Genomic DNA, 20,231 nt, shown 5'->3' with positions numbered 1-20,231 from the left:
GTCTCCTGAACTACTATGCTATGCTATCGCCTTTCTGGTAAAGGAAGAAAAGATTTGGCTTCCTATTTTATTAGAAGCTAATCTTTAAAAAACAGCTTTGTTTGCTGAGGTAGATCATGTAAATGATGCTGTATTTAATCAAATACAGTATAAAATCTTATTTACTTAACTATGCAGCGGTTCTCAACCTGTGGATCACAACCATTGGAAAACACATATAGTATATCAGATCTTTACATTACGATTCATAACAGTAGCAAAATTATAGTATGAAGTAGCAACGAAAATAATTTTATGGTTGGGGTCACTACAACATGAGGAACTGTATTATAGGGTCGCGGCATTAGGAAGGTTGCGAATCACTGTGGGGGGAAAGCAGGAACACAGGAATTTAATAAAGGAAGCTATGAATAAGTTTCTTTTCCAAATTATTTTCTGTGCCTAATAGGTAGGAGCTTTCTTTTAAAACAATGGTTTAAGATGAGTTTCTGATACTAACTTTCCATCATAAGAAACTTGTTAATGTTATTAAAATGCAAAAATTACATAGAGATACATTTACAACAAAAAATATCCAGAAGCAAAACGATTTGGAATTCATTGGAATATTGTAAAAACTGAGAGCTTGACAGCACACATTTACAGTCATCTCAAGAACGGCCCCCCATGTGAGCGAGGAAACCTGTACAGGCAGCTCTGTGAATGCAACATAATTAGCTTTCTGCGTGACCTATTGAAGTTCCCGTAGAATATCAGCTTCCAAATCCAAAGTGATCAGGGGAGCTTCCTACCTCTAATCTGTCACGTTTAGTGAACAATCCCTGAGTTACAGGCTTTACTTAATCAAATGCCAATGAATACAGGGACAGGATTTATAGACAATCCTGTTCTGCACAAATAATAAAAATGCCAAGCTAAAATTAAGCCCCTTATTCATAAGATATTAAGAACAGTCTCATATAATAACTCCCTTGCATGAAACTGACTATAGACTCACCATCTAGGAAAAATCTAGTTCAGGTGCTTGCACTAATGACAAAGAATGTGTTGGGTTTTGACATTCTTACCTGATTTCCAATGTGATTGGCAACTACACCTGACAAACTGTTTTTGATATGAAGTAAAACTATGTCAATGGGATATTAAAAGGTCACCACTAAATCCTATCTTAGAATTTTAGACTGACTAGCACCACACTGTAAGATTTAAATGTAACCCACCAGACATGTCAAACCAATTAACAGTCTATCGCTATTTCTCAGAGTAGAATTTTAAAAGTAGTAATAACTTACTTAATCAACATAAGAACCCAAGCGAGTAAGAGTCATGTATTATGACTACATAAAAGTTTATAGTTTAAAAGTTTATGCCATTGTTACATTGCTAAATATAATTTAAGTTAAACTTGTCAGATTTATATGTCATGAGCATTTGGGACATAATAAAATTCACTGCCTTCATTATATGACTAAACAATTTAAAATCACTCAAATACAAAATTTGATATACAGAACTGGGTAACAAATGATGGCGAATTAAAAAGAAAATTGAGCTGTAAGCCTGAATTCACTTATAGATAAATTTCTTTACAATCATACACTTTATGTCAGTGATCAGAAGTAATGATATAGGTAATCTACATCACTTATTTGCCCAACAGATGTACTGATGTCAATAATTTACATTATCTGGTCGCCATTGGACAGCAGAGAATGTGATGCACAGGAGACATTATTCACAAAATAAAAACAAATATATAAACACTGTATGCACAGAGACATATGAATGTGCATGAAAACAAATATACTATTCGTTTCATTCTTGGTTTGATTTTTCATAGAAATATGTTTAAGGAAAAATATAAGCATCTGCTCTAGCAAAATATCTACCTACTCTTAATCTACTAAAATCAATGGAGGGATGCAAGGGAGCCTTTAAGAGTGGGATGTATGTGAGTCAGGTTAATGCAAAATTTACAAACTGCAAAATAATTCTGCAGCCTCAGTGCTTTATGGAGTCCAACTCCAAAAACATACAAAAGACACACGTGGGAAGGAGAACCTCTAATACATATAGGGTGAGTATATCTATTCATAAGAGGTCATTAAGAAAAATTACCCTAATATAAAAGCTCATAATTCTCAGTAATTTTGTGAATAACAGCAAAATTGAGAAGCATTGATAAATTTAGAAGACTGAAGAAGTTTAAGTAGAAAATATAAATGTGATGACAATGAATTTGATCATTTGGAATGAAAATAGTGATTTAGAAAGTAACCTTACAAGATTATATATACCCAGAATCTAACAAGCTCATGTGGCCTAGACTTTACATATAGAGAAAAACATTAAAACAGAACTTATTAGGGATAAAACACAATAATCAGTTGCTCTATGTGTGTGTTAAGGGAATAAACTTTATATACTTAGTTATTGTTGGATTTGTACAGTAAGCCTAAAATGTTTTAATGTGATATTCCTATGTTTGAAATAAAAAAGAAGATAGAAAATCCAGCATAACTAATCTTACCAGATCTAAATAATCAAGAGATACATTATAAATTATATTTTTATACTTTTATAAACAGTACAGTCAATAGAAATAAATTTAACATTTTCTATTGTGACAGGGGTCCTTCTATGAGTAGCTGATCACACAGCCAAGTTATCCAATGGCTCATTTTAAGAAAAAAAATAGACAAAGGATAAAAAAGTTGTAGTACTTACAGGGGTTGGCAAAGTAGGTTTACAGTTGTAAGTACACGAAACACAGAGTTTATTTTTGTATTATTTATTAATTACTGTATTATTTTCCATATGAACAGCTGTAAACCTACTTTTATTTACCCTGTGTATACAATGGAATATTAGTCATAAAAAAATGAAATCCTGCCATTTGCAACAGCATGGATGGACATGAGGGCATTATGCTTAGTGAATTAAGTCAGACAAATAGCATATGATTTCAATTACATGTTGATTCTAAAAAATAAAATAAATCAACAAGCAAAACAGAAACAAACTCAAAGATACAGAGAACAAACTAATGGTTGCCAGATGGGAGGGGATTGAGGGAATGGGTGAAAAAGGTGAAGAGATTAAGAAGTAAAAATCGTCTATCATAAAAACAGTCATGGGGATGTCAAGTACAGCATAAGGAATATAGTCAATAATATAATAATTGTGTGTGGTTTCTGGCAGGTACTATACTTGTCAGGGGATCACTCTGTAAGTTATATAAATGTTTCATATGTAAATGCAATACACTTGCAACTAGTATAATATTGTATGCCAACTTTAATTTAAATTTTAAAAAAGTATTTAGTTATCTTTAAAAAGAAATGCCAACAAGTCCACAAAATTCATTATATCATATAGCATCCTTTCTTTCTTCTCAAAGCTAACTGGACAAATGAGGCACAGAGCTCCTAAAGAAATAATTGTAGACATCCCATATTCTCAGCAGGCAATCATATTTATCATGTAATTTAATGACTCATTTTAGGGTGAGTTACTATCTCCAAATTATCAATAGAGCTAATGTTCTTTATTAAAGTTGATTGGCTACCTCCTCCATAATTGGCAGGTTCTCAATAAATATTTGTTGAACTTATTTAAGACTAGAGGCGTGGTCCACAAAATTTGTGCACTGAGGTGGGGGGTTGTCCCTCAGCCTGGCCTGTGCCCTCTCACAGTCCGGGAGCCCCATAATTGATCTCCCCAAAGAGATAGGCCCCGCCCACCTGCCACAGCCCGCTGGTCAGTTGCCTGGGCCTCCCTCTTTGGGCAATCATGGGGTGATGGCCGGGCCCCCGACCAATTGCATCACATCTGCCTTGGCTGGCCTGGCACCAGAGATGTCATAGCGTGGTCGTCCTGACAGTTGTTCTGCTGTTAGGTCGTTTGGTCAATTTGCATATTATGCTTTTATTATTATAGATATTGGTCAGATTAAGAGGAATTTGTGATCAGGTCAGTTTAAGACTTTGGCTTATTTTACACATCTGAGGGGTGCAAAAACTGGATCCTGATGAAAACCTATGATTTGTTTCAAATATGGTTTATAGAGCACTAGTTTGTTCTAAAAATTAAAAGTCTCCATTTTTACATGAAAAGTTCGAAATTATTTATTCAGAAAAATTGGGGATTTGCTGGTCATTTTAATTTTGCATAAAGTTTTAGAAACTCTCTAAGAAAGTAGAGCTTGGGATGTTGGGTGAGTGTATATTCTCCAAACATGAAAAATATAAGATCTGAGAGTATAAACAACAACAAAAAATTATATAGAGTTTAAATAAATAAAGGTTTTCCAGGAAGCTATTAAGTGCCAGGCAATTTATTACCCACATGACCCTTATAATTCTACGTAAATAGGCATTACTCCAAGTACTGGGTGCGCAGAAACAAGAGGTAAGAAGAGGAATTGCTGCTTCGTTACACAGCAGTTAAGCAGCAGAGATTACTTTTAAGTCCTGACTTAAACTCTAGGTCCAGCGATGTCACAGCTGTCCCCTAGCTGCACACTTTTTGTTCAGGGATATCAGTTTGGCAGTAGGGCAATCTAAAAGCAATACCAACACTGGAGGTCAAGTCATATTAAGGGATGATGCTGGGAAGGAATGGGTATCCTTTCTTCTTAAACTAATGGAGTAACTTGTTAACAACTATAAAGTCTGGATTCATACTAAATAGATGAGCAGGCAGTTTCGCTGCTCTCTTTTCTGAGACTGACATTACTTTTCAATCACTAACATTGCATGTAATGGTAAAGTACGGCCACTTAGACTCATTTGTTCCTCAATAGGTAGCTCTGCAGGCAGGCAGGGGTACATGCATGTATTTTGGCTAAAATATTCCTCTATCTAAAGTGACAATGTGGATATTGCAATAAAAGAGCATCATTTTTAGTCCTTTATCTCGTCAGGATTTAATGTTATTAATATTTTTGCAGTTAAAAAAGCAGAAGCATCTTATATGTTATATATAGATAAGATAAATGTACCAAATATTGCTGTAAACTCAATTTTTCAATCATAAATTAGAAATATAAATAAACTAATATTATTTCGTTATGGTCTTCCACTAATTAAATATGCTACTGAAAGATAAAGTTATATACCAGCAGAATGAGATATACTCTAGTTATTCATAACTTTTATAAGGGTATAAAAGAACTTTTTCTCATGGATTTGTCTCAAGGCACATACCTAGGTTGTGGTTCAGTGTATGAGAGGCAACCAGCTGATGTTTCTCTCTTCCTCCCTCCTTCCCTCTCTTTCTCCCCCTCTCTCTTTCTGCTTCCCTCTCCCTCCCCCTTCTTTCTCTCTCTCTTCTGTCACTCTCTCTCTCCTTCTCCTTCTCTCCCTCTCTCATCAATAAACATATCCTCCAGTGAGGACTTTAAAAAAGAAAAAAGTCAAATTTATTTTGAGTTCTACTTTTGATAAATGAAAAAAAGCAGGTGTAAATTGTGTCTGTGCTAAAACACTCTTTATAGAAATGAGTGGCTGCTAGTTACCTAGTGAACAGCACTCTAAGAAGCACAGAAAGAAGTGTGTATGTAGCTTTACCAGTTAAATTAAAAAAAAACAAGAGCTCTAAAAGAAGAACAGAGAAAGAAAAAGAGAGAGGGAAGGAGGTTAGAATAGAGCATCAATTTTCAACCAATTGTGCTGCAATAATTTTTTAAAAATGACTATTTAGTCAGGGACACTGACCTGTTTTCCCTTATTTGTCAAATAAAAAAATGATAACAGCCAACACAACAATATCTTTCCAATGTGAATGAATCAAAATTATACCTATTTTTTGTCATATTTTTGGTGTGCCGCAGAATTTTAGTAATTCATTTATATGTGCATGAGATTTTAAAAAGTTGAAAATTACTGGAATAGGGGAAAGAAGGTAAAAAGAAGAAGGAGGAAAAGGGAGAAAGGGAAGGGAATAGAGAGAACAGAAGGGATGGAGGGAGAACAGGGAAAACAATCAGAAAATTAGCTGAACACAGATAGCAAAATAAAGATACTGAAAAAAATGATCAAGATAGGAATGTGGGCCCGTGGCCAGTGTGGCTCAGTTGGATAGAGCATCGTACCCTGCACCAAAGGGTCGCAGGTTCGCTTCCCATTCAGGGCGCATACCCAGGTAGTGGGTTCAATCCCCGGTTGGGGCTCATATGGGAGGCAACCCATTGATGTTTCTCATTGATGTGTTTTTTTCTCTTTCTCTCTCCATATGAAAAACATATCCTTGGTGAGAATTTTAAAAAGGAATAATAAAAATAAAATTTAAAACAGATGGGAAAGTGCCTAAAGCCAAAAAGAAGATAACAATTTACAAGTTCCAAAATGAAGAAAGACTAAGACTTGCAACTCTCTGAAAATTGGGAAGCTACAACTAATTGACTACAACTAAGTCCTGAACTTTGGGACCAACATAGGCAGAGTGATTATATCTTCCATAGCCTCCACAAATTAGGTTTATTGAAAATTAACAAAACTTTTTTAGACCCACAAAAACAAGTATAAATCTTTCTATCTGTTCATGAGACGGAATTTTGTGTTTTCTTGCTAGTGGGAAAATTAGTCCTAAGGCATATACAAACACCAAAGCCAGAGTTAATAAATAGATGACTCATTAAATAGGAGCTCATAGACTTAACTGAGAGACTGGCTGCAGATTAACAGGAGAAGTAGGTAACTGGTACAACACTGCATAATAATTTCTCAGATAATTTTACTTCCCCAGGCTGCCTTGGCTTCAAAACCCTAACCTAACCTTGCCAAGCCGAAGTGTTTAAATCCTACTTGGCAACGTACTTGCCAGGCCAAAGTACTTAAATCCTACTTTTCTTCTAAGTTAATAATCAATTCAGAAAGAAGAATAACTGAGAAACCAAAGTGGTTTGCCCTGTTTGGCACAACTAAATCTGTAATTAGTTGGAAAAAAAAGTATTACACTTACTCATACCACTGTTTATTGTGTTTTCGGTAAAGCAACGTATCCAAGGCAACAGCATTGACATCCAGAGCTCCTGGGGAAGGCCACTGGTTGGTGAGGTGGGCAGTTAACTCTTGTCTTGATCTTAAATCATTATTCTTTAGCACAGTCCTGTGAATATTAAGATGGTGAGTGCTTTTGTCTTCATCGTTCTGCAAGGGCAGAGGAACCTGCCATTAATGGTATCAATTTAGGCCCCCAAAATTCATCTTTTTAAAATGGTATATTAAATAGACTGTGACCAAAACTACGGGAAGGCTAGATGGGGCTAGGACTGTTTTGTTACCTACAATATGTGTTTTTCATTCTTTCTTGGCTAGCTACAACAAATCACTTGTGACATTCAGACTTCCTACTATTTCCACAGAGATATTACTAGAAGACTGATGGATGCAAGCTGCATTCTACATCGTAACTAAAAAACAATAGTGATATCTTAAAGCTACAGGTTATCAGATGCCAGTAAAATATGAAGGAAAATAAAGATCCTATGTGTAAGATTTTATAGCTTCAAAATCCATAACCTATGTAAGTAATTTAACTTGATAAACAAAAAGAATTTAATGGATTAAAAATAAAATTAATGCAGAAAAATAAAAAATTCATGAGGTTCCCATAATTGTTTTTGATAGAAGTGACTATTAATGAATTTTTATGAAAATAATTAAATCAATGACAACTGCATTGAACAGTATAATCCATTGGAAATACTTCAGCTACAGAATAAAAGCCATTATTACAACCCATGGTTTCCTTTCATATTTGTAGAACTGTTACTTATTCATAAGAACTTGAAAAAGACTAGCTTTTTGCCAAAAATTTCAACTTCACAAACCAACTGGTCATTGTCACAAGACTAATTCAACATCTGAATTTGTGGTTAAAGATCATTTAAAGGCATAATTATGTTTGCAAAGTTCTTGTTCTACCTATAAGAGACCTTAAAATACCACCTAAGGCCACCTGCGTTCTCCGACAGTGGTCCACAACTCTAGCATACCAAGGTTCTGAGCCATCAGTTCAGATACGGAAGTAGTTCGTGCTTGCCACTAATTTTCAGTGACAATGACAGTCCTGTGTGGGTGGCAGTCAGTGGTGTGCTGGCAAGACACTCCTTCACACGAGAAAACCAGCCTGCACCGCACCTCTGGCTGTGAACATGCTTCCAATGGAATAACCCCACTTTATATGTCTCCAACAAGCTGCACACAAACAGTTCTGACTTTACAGGATACCTGTGTGCATTTAAACATATTTGCTCTACTATGTCCACAAAGAAATACTATCTGACGTAAACACTAGCTTCTCTCTCAGAAGGGAATACTACAAGTTAAATAAGCAGAAGTCAGAATTGCTTTGGCTACTCAGGATCATTTTGATTCCGTATAAATTTTAGGATTGTTTTTTCTGTTTCTGTGAAAAATGCCACTAGGATTTTGATATAGATTTCACTGAATGTGCACATCACTTTGCATAGTATGGAGATTTTAATAATATCAATTCTTCCAATCCATGAACACAGCATGCCTTTCCATTTATGTTCTTAATCTCCTTCATCAATGTTTTCAGTTAAGGATCAAAGAGTTGTTTTATTTTTCAAAGAAAAAAATAGCTCTGTATCAAGCCCTCCTTGGCATGACAGAAATGTTCAATGAATGTAATTTATTTTATGAACCCAGCCAAACCCTGAAAAGTTCCTATATCTTCTAAATATATAACTTGTACTATATAAGACAGTAATTCATCATCACACTTTATTTTTCCCATATTTGCGATTATTCTTCACATGATTATTGTTAGCTTATCTTGGCCAAGCATGATGCAGTGCAACACAACACAATAAGACTCTGGGTTGTTCATAAACACCAAAGACTGCCCTGGGAATCCTTTGTACCTTCTCAGGAAGAAATCTGTTTATCAATGTTTTTAAAGGAAAAACAAAATTAGTAAAAATGGAGTTCGTTACTGTCCCTTTTTAAAACAGCATTCTACATCCAAGTTGTCAAATAATTTGCTAAGTTTCAGTGTGAGACTTTGTCACATGAATTGAGCCATCAGAAAGGGTATATTTACACCATCCTCTAACAATGTGGAGTACTTTATAGGCATCTGCATTTTTAATCGAGGCTTATCTCAAGTAAAAATGTACAGTCCTAATAAAACTCTTTCAAGGTTACCGGATAAACTATTTGCTTCTAATAAAACTTTAGTTAGTATTTTATTATACTCATCTCCCTCCTATGCTATTTTGCACCAGTGTTCCTGTATTTGCTCCTCCCTTTACCTAGAATAACATTCTTTCTCTCCCTGGGTTACCAAAGCTCTATTCAAAGTCAACTTCTAGTGATGCTTTTCCTGGACCACTACTCCTGTGCTACTGCTACAATGTGTATATATCTTTATTACCATACACATATGCGTGTCCCAATACACTCATCACATCATGTAGAGGTCAGTTGTTTAGCTGACTCTGATATTCTCAAGGTTATCTTATTCATGTTTAAATTCTCAGTATCTGGCCCAGTTCCTGGGACAAGTAGTTACTTAATGAGTATTTATTATAAAATATTATTTTAAACGTTTACCTTTCAAGAATGAAAATCTGATCTGAAATTGGTAACTTCACAGACCTCCTTAGCATCGTGTATAAATCCCTTTCTCACCTGGCCACACACATACACATTTTCCCTCTATGTTAAGTAACCAGGAGCCATCCTGCAGTTTTCTATTTGCTGGACTCTAATCTCTTTCTGTTTTAGCTTTTGTTATTTTCAATGCCTGGAAAACCCATCTCTTACCTTTCTGCTCTATCAAATATCTAAACCACTTTAAGGAATTAACTATCACCACCTCATCAAATCCTTCCTACTTCCGTTTCCTTTGTCTCACACTGTATCCAATACAAGCATCTATCATAGCTTTGGGGACACCTTATCGCTCTTATTGTTTACATGTCTGTGTTTCCTGAGAGCACTCTGAGGGCAGGAACTAGAACAAATTTATTTCTGTACTAGAGGCCCGGTGCACGATATTCATGCACAGGGCGGGGGAGGGAGAGAGGGGGAAGGGGCTCAGCCAGGCCTGCACCCTCTCCAAACTGGGACCCTTCGGACATACCTCTCACAATCCAGGACCCCTGGCTCCTAACCACTCATCTGACTGCCTGCCTCTAACCACTCTCCCTTGCTGGCCTGATCACCCCTAACCGCTCACCTGCCTGCCTGCCTGATTGCCCCTAACCACTCTCCCCTGCTGGCCTGATCGCCCCTAACTACTCTCCTCTGCTGATCTGATCACCCCTAACTGCTCTGCCTTGGCCCCCACCACCGTGGCTTTGTCTGGAAGACGTCTAATCTAATTAGCTTATTACCCTTTTATTAGTGTAGATTCTTAGTATCAAGCCCAGCATCTAGGACAGGAGAAGGGCTCAATAAATGTCAGTAGAATGAATCTAAAGGACAGCATAGAATTTTAAAAAGCACCTTGAAATAATCTAATATGCAAGGGAAGATAGCAAATACAGAATATACTCTACTTCAATACTACTGAAAATTAAAATACAATGCAACTTTCTTACTTAAACTAACAAAACATCTAAGTAGCTTTAATGTTTAGGGAAGTGATTAAATTGCTGTTAAGAGGGTAATAAGTATCACTTTGGTTTGCTAAACATCACAACAAACTTTTAGTCTAGTGGTTCTCTACCCTAGTCAAATAACTGGGAAAGCATTTAAAAATACTGATGCCCAAGCATCATCTCAGATCAATGAAATGAGTTTCTATGATGGTGGGGCCTAAACAATGGTATTTTTTAATACTAAGTGAGTCTCATATTTTCTCTTGTGAAACAACAACACTACATATTTCTTTGGCTACTCTTTCTTGATCTCTTTCAGCAAAGATCCCTCTCTCCATTTAGTCCTTAAATGTTGGTGGTCCCTCCACTTATATTCTCAAATCGCTCTAACAGATTCCCTGTAAACACACAGAACCCTGGCTTCAGAATTGAGATCCTACATTCTTTTGAGCCCTAAATATTTCATTCATTACTTTAAAGGAGAGAGAAAAAGGCCATCCTTCAGAGATTAGGCTCTCATCTACTGTTTCCTTACAAGATCTTTGAAAGGGTCTAGAATCCTGTACTCTATATTTTGATAGCAATACTTAACCAATTCAAAATTTTATTTTGTTTTAATTATCTTGTGTCTCCAAACTTGAGGGTTATCCTCTCTCCTTTACTTTGCTTCTTTCTCATTTACCTCAGAAGCTGTGCTGATGCTCATAATAAAGTTATATTTTCAGCTGCTGCACATATGTATATAGGACATACAATCCTTGGCATTTAGAATTTACTATCTGTGATCCTAGATATTCCCAAGCACCCCCAAAGTTCCATAACATTAAAGTATTTTTATATTTTGATAAGGCAGTACATTTGAAGATCATGGCTATCACGTAAGTTTTGAGAGTGGGTCTTCCAAAATGCCTAACACCATTGCAGCGAACCTTGGTTATTTTCCACTTATCATTTATTGCCTCATATGCTGTCATTATTAGGATGTATTCCAGTGCCATTTATGACAAGGGTCACTGAGAAAATCTTAGGCTATCATGTTCATGAAAATAAAGAATTTATTATGTCATGACTATACGAATGCAGATGTTTATGCTTATGGACAGAATGGCCGGGTACTGAAGTCAAAGAAAGGGAAAACCACCAAATATAAGGTGTTGAATATATTCTACCCCTAACTCTCTTAGAAACACAGAATAACAGAATTACCTACCTCTACCTTCTTTTACTACTTGGGAAGAGAGACAAACACTATTTTCTTAATGTCGGTCTCAGCCCTCCACCCAAAGTAAGCTCTGTAAGGGCAGGACTATGTTTTATTTATTCTTGAGTCACCTGGAATAGCGCTTGGCTCTTCATACATTCTCAATAAGTATTTACCAAGTGAATGGGTAAATGTCAGGGAAGTTACAAAAGCAATCTAGTACCAAGAGAAGTGATGAGAATGTACCTTCTTTTTTTAAATATATTTTTTATTGATTTTTTTACAGAGAGGAAGGGTGAGGGATAGAGAGTTAGAAACATCTATAAGAGAAACATCGATCAGCTGCCTCCTGCACACCCCCTACTGGGGATGTGCCCGCAACCAAGGTACATGCCCTTGACTGGAATCGAACCCGGGACCCTTCAGTCCGCAGGCCAACACTCTATCCACTAAGCCAAACCGGTCAGGGCAAGAGAATGTACCTTCTTTGTTCATTTAAAGTTGTCCAGAATTGGAAAATGCTTATATAGCTTGTGACTACCCTAACTCAGCAGTTCTCAACCTGTGGGTCGCGACCCCTTTGGCGGTTGAAAGACCCTTTCCCAGGGGTCGCCTAAGACTATCCTGCATATCAGATATTTACATTATGATTCATAACAGTAGCAACATTACTTAAAGGGCCAGAAGGTTGAGAACCACTGCCCTAACTTCTTCATAATCTATATGAGTAAAAGGGTAATATGCTAATTAGACTGGGTCAACTGGCCATCTTCCAGACATCGACTCCTTCTGAACAAAGCCATGGTGGTGGGAGTGGAGAAAGAGACAGTTAGGGGCGATCAGGCTGGCAGGGGAGAGCAGTTAGGGGTGTTCGGGCAGGCAGGGGAGGGTGGTTGGGGGTGATCAGGCTGGCAGAGGAGGGCAGTTGGGGGTGACCAGGCTGGCAGGGGAGGGTCATTGGGGGCAAGATCAGGCTGGCAGGGGAGGGCCTAAACCGGCAGTCAGACATCCCTCAAGGGGTCCCAGATTGGAGAGGGTGCAGGAAAGGCTAAGGGACACCACCCCATGCACGAATTTTGTGCACCGGGCCTCTAGTGTTAATATAAAAATGTTCCTTATTTGTATGCTTTTGTTTCTGTTAATTTTAGACAAAGCCATGGAGTAAACATTAACTTTATATTATTTTATACTTATTTCTCTTCAAATAAAACATTTTGAGAAAAGCTTAAAAAGGAGCCAGGTAGCCAAAATCTATAAATTATTTATCTATGAAATATTCCTGTCTCAAAAGTTAAACCCAAATCTAACTCTTTTAGAACAGCAGTGGTCTTCAACCCTAGCTGCACTTTAGAACTTAACTTTACATCATCATTTGAAAAGAAACATTGATGAGGCCCCAGCTGGTTTGGCTCAGTGGATTGAGCATTGGCCTGTGGACTGAAGGGTCCTGGGTTCGATTTTGGTCTAGGGCATATGCCCGGGTTACAGGCTCAATCCCCAACAGGGACATTCAGGAGGCAGCCAGTCAATGATTCTCTCTTATCATTGATGTTTCTATCTCTCTCTCCCTCTCCCTTCCTGTCTGAAATCAATAATATATATGCATCTGTATTAAAAACGTTAATGAAAATATAGAACTTAAAATACAAATGAGTCATGTCAGCAGGATACAAGAATTAATATAATGAATTCGACAAATGTGGGACAATTTGAGTATGAAAAAGAAAAATAAATTTAAGTGATAGAAACACATTGAATATAGGCATTTCTTCTATAATACAGAAACAAAACACTACAGTGTTCTGCAATAACACACTGATAATAACTAGCCTATGGGAAGAATAGGGTTGGGAGCTGACAACTCAAAACCTATTTGACTTTTTGCTAGAACACTAAGAGGAACATTAATAATCCTAATAAAAGTTCAACCCAAATAAAATATTAAACTCCTATTAAATATTGCAATACCTTTAACAAAAACAATAACAAAGGAAAGGCCGTTTGATAAAAGAGGGCATAAGGAAGGGTTGAGGCTTGCCATGAAAGCAAGGTCAAAATGCACAGGCACCTCCAAGCTGTAGTTCAAATTAACCAGAGGAATGCAAGGTGAAAGATTATGTATGGGGAGAGAGCGCCATCTTTTGGTAACTTGCTGTAATTGCCTGAATTAGTATATTTTGCATGGGCTGTTGCTACTTGAGAAACATTAACTTCCAGATAACTATGAATCAGGTGATTTATTTGTTATGCTGACATCATCACCTTATTTATGAATCTTGAATGAGCTCATTTACATTATAGAATATATCATATATAAAAAGTTCATAAAATTCTCAGAAATAAAACACAGAAAGTGAAACAAAATCTTCATCTTTGGTAACTAAGTAGAGTGTTGGAATCTTATTCAGAAAATTAATAATATCCTATCAGAACTGTAATGGTAACCACCAAAAAACCCTAACTAATGAGGAAAAACCCCTTTTTTGTAGATGATTCTGGTCAATAATCATGGGAGGAGTAACAATTAGGAAATTGCCATTTTATAAATCTTAATTAATCAACTGCTCCAGCGGTTTCTTGAGTTTAGAAGTTGAAGATATACTTTCCCATAGTACAGCTACAATCTCAGGATGGGTATAAACTGGTGTCTTAAAGATTCCTTTGCACAAAAACTGTTACAAGAATACTGAACAGATGAGTAAGATCCATTTCCTTTAGAATGTTCACAATTCACTTATCAGAATCATCTTTAAGTAAAAAATACTTAAAGATGGAATCATCTTTAAGTACAGAATACTTAAAGATGGGTATTTTTTCAGTGTGATGATGGCCAGAGGGAAAGGTGGGTAGAGTTGGGTGGAGGTGGGCAAAGGGGGGAGGAAACATCTGTAATAGTGGCAACATTAAAAATAAAGTAAAAAAAAAGAATTTATAAAACTCAACTCCCAAAAAAACAACAATCCAATTAAAAAACAGGCAAAGGACCTGAATACACACTTTTCCAAAGATGACATATAGATGGCCAAGAGACATATGAAAAGATGCTCAATATCACTAATCATCAGAGAAATGCAAATTAAAACCATAATGATATATCACCTTATACCTGTCAGAATGGCTGGGTATAATCAATAAATCAAAAAATAAGTGTTAGTGAGGATGTGGAGAAAAGGGAACCCTTGTGTACAGTTGGTGGGAATATAGATTGGTGCAGCCACTATGGAAAGCAGTATGGAGTTTCCTCAAAAAATTAAAAATGGGCCCTAACCGGTTTGGGTCAGTAGATAGAGCATCAGCCTGCAGACTGAAAGGTACCAGGATTGATTCCGGTCAAGGGCTTGTACCTTGGTTGCGGGCACATCCCCAGTACAAGGTGTGCAGGAGACAGCTGATGGATGTTTCTCTCCCATTGATGTTTCTAACTCTCTATCCCTCTCCCTTCCTCTGTAAAAAATCAATAAAATATTTTTTTAAAAATGGAACTGCTTTATGACCCAGTGATTCCATTTCTTGGAATTATATGAAGAAACCTGAAACACTAATGCAAAAGAATATGTGCAGCCCTATGTTCATTGCAGCATCCTATATAATAAAAGCCTAATATCCAAATTGACCAAATGGCAGAATGACCAATCACTATGACGTGCACTGACCACCAGGGGCAGACACTTAATGCAGAAGCTGCCCGCTGGTGGTCAGTGTGCTCCCACAGGGGGAACACCACTCAGCCAGAAGCCAGGCTCATGGCTAGCAAGCACAGTGATGGTAAGGAGTGAGGGGTTCTGGACTGAGAGAGCCCCAGACTATGAGAAGGATGTCTGCCTTCTGGCTTAGGCCCAACCCCCAGGGGATCAGGCCTAAGCTGGCAGGCAGACATCCCCAAGGGGTCCTGGACTGTGAGAGAGCATAGGCTGGGCTGAGGAACACCCCCTCGCCCCCCCCACACACACACACAGTGTATGAATCTCATGCACCAGGCCTCTAGTTATTTATAAGAGCCAAGATCTGGAAACAGCCCAAATGCCCGCTAGTAAATGAGTAGATAAAAAAAGCTGTGGTTCATTTACAAAATAGAATACTCCTCACGGTAAAAAAGAAGGAAATCTTACCCTTTGTGACAGCATGGATGGACCTGGAGAGTATTATGCTAGATGAAATAAGCCATTCAGGGAAAGACAAGCACCAAGTGATTTCACTCATGTGTGGAATCTAATGAACAAAATGAACTAACAAGCAAAACAGATTCATAGACAGAGAGCAGGGTGACAGCTGTTGAAAGAACGGGGGGGGTGGTGGTATGGGCGTTGGGTGGGGGTCCTAGAGGCATTGAGGAAAAAAAGAGAGAAAATACTCATGGACATGGATGGGTGATTGCCGGGGTTTGTGGAAGGGGAGAGAGAAGGTGGAGGAAGAAACAGGGAGATAAATGGTGATGTACAGATGATGTATTATGGAATTGTGTACCTAAAATCTGTGGAATTTTGTTAACCAGTGTCACCCCAATAAATTCAACAAACATGGAAAAAATCTTGCTGGTTAAATAAAAACTGATTTCATAATTATTCTTATCTTAAAACAATTTAGACAAACTACCAAGATTATTTGTAAAAGGAAGATTAAATCACCTTAATCTTTCCATTGCAAAGAAATAACCAGAAATCTCTATTGTTTGGCTCTTAATATTTTTCTCCCTGCTTACAGAAGCAAGGGGCTACAGAAGGTGTTACTTTGCCCCTAAATGAGTCATACTCCACCGGACAATTAGAAAAAATATAAGAAACTTTCAAATATTAGAAAAATATAAGAAACAATATATGAACATAATTCTTTTCATCAACATACAAATTCCTAGATAACACTAAATTTTTATGTTCCTTAATAAAACATTTTTACTTAAAAATCATCTGTTATATTTACTTAGTTTCCTTGCAAATTACAAGTTAATTACAAAAGGAACAACAGTAACTATACAGAAGAGAAAAACATCTTAACCTAATGATTAAAATTAATAGCACTACTAAAAGGCCAATAACAGACTTCATGTATCTCTGGATGTGATGTCCTGAGGACACACCACTTAGGTTGTAATCCTGCCACAAATGGATAAGCTCATTCTAGTCATAGGGAAGAACAAACAAACTAAAATCGAGGGACATTCTATAAAAATTACTAGCCTGTATTCTTCAGAAATACCAATCTCTTGTAAGACAGAACATTGAAAAACTATTCTAACTTAAAGTGATTGAAGAGACTAACACCCAAATTAAAAATATGATCCGAGATTGGATCCTTACCAGAAAAACAAAAGTTGCAATAAGGGACATTATTTGGACAATTGATGAAAGTGAAGTATGAGTTATAGATAAGATAAAAGCATTGTATCAATTTAAATGTCTTAAATTGAAAGTCGAACTATGGTGATGTAAGAGAATATCTTTGCTATTAGGAAAGACAAATTGAAATATTAAGAAGTAAAGAGACATGTATGCAACCTCTCAGGTGGTTTAAAAAATAATGTATCTGTCTGTATATATAGGGAGAAGGAGAGAATGAGCACAAATGTGGCAAAATATTGAAAACTGGTAAATCTAACTCTAGTTGGTTTGGCTCAGTGGATAGACCATCAGCCTGGGAACTGAAGGGTCCTGGGTTTGATTCCGGTCCCGGCACATGCCTAGGTTGCAGGCTCGATCCCCAGTAGGAGGCATGTAGGAGGCAGCCAATCAATGATTCTCTCTCATCATTGATGTTTCTATATCTCTCTACCTCTCCCTTCCTCTGAAATAAATAAAGATATATTTTTTAAAAAGAAAAGAAAACTGGTGAATCTAGGAAAAGCCATATGGAAATTGTACTATCCTTGCAACTTTTCCAAAAGCTTAAAATTATTTCAAGAAAATTTTAAAAAATCATCTTTTAAGATTAAGTAAATATTAATATGAGAAGATTTTCACTATAAGCAATTAATTGACAAAATCAAGTTTGACAAAACAGTATTATTAGTACAAGTGCTTTGAATAGTGACAAGTTAAGGAGCTTGTACCAGAATGTAGATCAATGCACAGCTTCCTCCATTGAAGGAAGTCTGACTAGAGAAAAGTTAGCTATACTGAACTGTGCTTAATAATGTTCTGGAAACAAGAAGTTTATGCAGTGGCACTGCTCTTTTAGCAGCACCGATCTTATAGTCCATATTTCTACAACCACTCAATCAATAACTAAATAAATGCTTTTAAAATTAAACATAAGCTTTTGAAAGAATCCAACCAAATTATATTAGTTAAGTCTGGGTAGCACAACTGAAGGTAATTTTTGTTTTCTTCCTATATTTTGTAATGTTTCTACAATGAGCATAGATTACTTTTATAATAAGAAAAACAAAAGTAAACTTTCAAAAAAAATAAGTGAAAGGGAACATAATAGCAGGCGATCTGATTTCTTGGAATTTGAATCTTATGTTAAAACATGTTATGCTAAAACATGTTAAAACACTTAGTTATGTTCATATACTGGCAAAATTTTTCCCAAAAGGATCTCACTTACAACTGATCTTGCAGCTCCACAATTATATATTCTAATTGTTCCTTTTCCAACTTATGGGCCAGATCAGAATCTTCAATCCTTTGTAGTAGTATTTTATTCTGGGAGACAGATTCAGACAGCTGGTTCTCTCGAAGTCGTAAGAGTTCTTCAAGGTAAGCCTGGAAATACAGATCAGCAAGACACAGCCAACTATAAAATTCTAATATATTTTGAAGACAAATGCTCAATAGCTTAAATGTTAGTCATATCTATATTGTAGTAAAACTTTTTTATAGTATCACTGATGAAACGGTAAAAATAATTTTTTAATTTAGTACAAAAATTTAACATATGTTCATTATTTAAAGCTCTTCTCTAAGGTTCATTAAAATGCATTTGTAATTTAAGATAGAACTTAGTTAAAACATTTTCATTTCTAAGCTCTGCAACAATAAATAAAATACTCAGTATGCCTCCTAGTTTCAGAATACAGACCTAATCACAGATTGACCAATTAAGAAACTGCCTCTATACGATTATTCTTTCAAAACAGATATTACCATTTTAGCTTCAACACATTAGTAGGGAGCAGTACGATGTTTTGACGAGGCCTGCAGGTGCCTATATAGTGCAGGTCTACTAGCTAACAGCTATGTATCCTGGTCAAGTTACTTAATCTCGGTGTCACAGTTTCATCATCTGAAAAACTGAGAGCTTTAATCCCCCGAGTTGGGAAGATTAAACAAATCAGTCTAGGTAGAGTAGTACCTGCTACACTGAATGCAATGCATAATTCCTAGTTATTATTATGATTAGGAAACAAGTAGCTATAAGCCTTCTTGGGCTGATATTCTGTCAGTTATTTTTTTACCCATTTACAATTTCTTTGTCCTTTTGCTCTGTTTTCTGAAAGACTTCATTGAATTTATCCTTCAAACCCTTATACTGGATTTTTTAATTCAGGAAATCTTAATTTTAATTTCCAACAGCTCTATCATGTTGTCTGATGATGCCCTTCTCATGACATCCTACTTTTTAGCTACAATGTGCTTACAAATTCCTCTCAGGGTATTAATTAGAATCTTTTTTTCTTAAAGTATTCTTCTATCCTACTATGTTATCCCATTCATTTGTCATTAACAAAGTCTTTTAACTAATTTAGCTTTATGATACACTGGAGGCCTGATGCAAGAAATCGTGGGGGTGGGAGGGGAGGGAACCTTAGCCCAGCCTGTACCTCTCACAATCTGGGACCCCTCAGGGATGTCCAACTTCCAGTTTAGGCCTGCAGGATTGAGCCTAAATAGGCAGTCAGACATCTCTCTCGTAATCCGGGACCGCTGGCTCCTAACCACTCGCCTGCCTGCCTAATTGTCCCTAACCACTCGCCTGCCTCCCTGATCGCCCCTAACTGCTCACCTGCCTGCCTCATTGCCCCTAACCACTCTGCCTGCCTGCCTCATCACCCCTAACTGCTTGCCTGCCTGCCTGCCTCATTGCCCCTAACCACCTCTGCTTCAGCCCCTGCCACTGTGGCTTCATCCAGAAGTACACCTGGTATCCAGAAGATGTCCAGTCAATCCAGTCTAATTAGCATACTACCCTTTTATTAGTATAGACTAGAGCCCTGGTGCATGAAATTCATGCACTGGGGGTGTCCTTCAGCTCAGCCTGCACCCTCTCCAATCTGGAACTCCTCAGGGGATGTCCGACTGTCAGTTTAGGCCCAATCCCCCAGGGCATCCCTCTCACTATCAGGATTGCTGACTCCTAACCACTAGCCTGCTTACCCCTAACTGCTTCTGCCTGCCAGCCTGATCACCCCCTAACCACTCCCTGCCAGCCTGATCCATGTCTAACTGCTCCCCTGCCAGCCCGATCACCCCCAACTGCCCTCCCCTGCTGACCTGGTCACACCTAACTGCCCTTCCC

General features: G+C 37.1%; 1 protein-coding gene across 1 annotated transcript in view; it reads right to left on the bottom strand.

The window, feature by feature from the left end:
* Positions 1 to 20,231, bottom strand: part of RUNDC3B (RUN domain containing 3B) — a 98,446-nt gene that overhangs the window by 5,090 nt on the left and 73,125 nt on the right. Inside the window, exons 10-11 of the mRNA XM_015558255.1 lie at positions 18,321 to 18,478; positions 6,964 to 7,110 (exon numbers count right to left, since the gene is read on the bottom strand). Of these exons, the coding sequence (XP_015413741.1) occupies positions 6,964 to 7,110; positions 18,321 to 18,478 (305 nt within the window). The remainder of the gene's footprint in view (positions 1 to 6,963; positions 7,111 to 18,320; positions 18,479 to 20,231) is intronic.

The sequence above is a fragment of the Myotis davidii genome, unplaced genomic scaffold (genome assembly GCF_000327345.1).
Source record: "Myotis davidii unplaced genomic scaffold, ASM32734v1 scaffold187, whole genome shotgun sequence".
In the NCBI taxonomy this organism is placed as follows: Eukaryota; Metazoa; Chordata; class Mammalia; order Chiroptera; family Vespertilionidae; genus Myotis; species Myotis davidii.
Note: the sequence above shows the minus strand (reverse complement) of the source record. Positions and strands in the feature narration are given on the sequence as shown.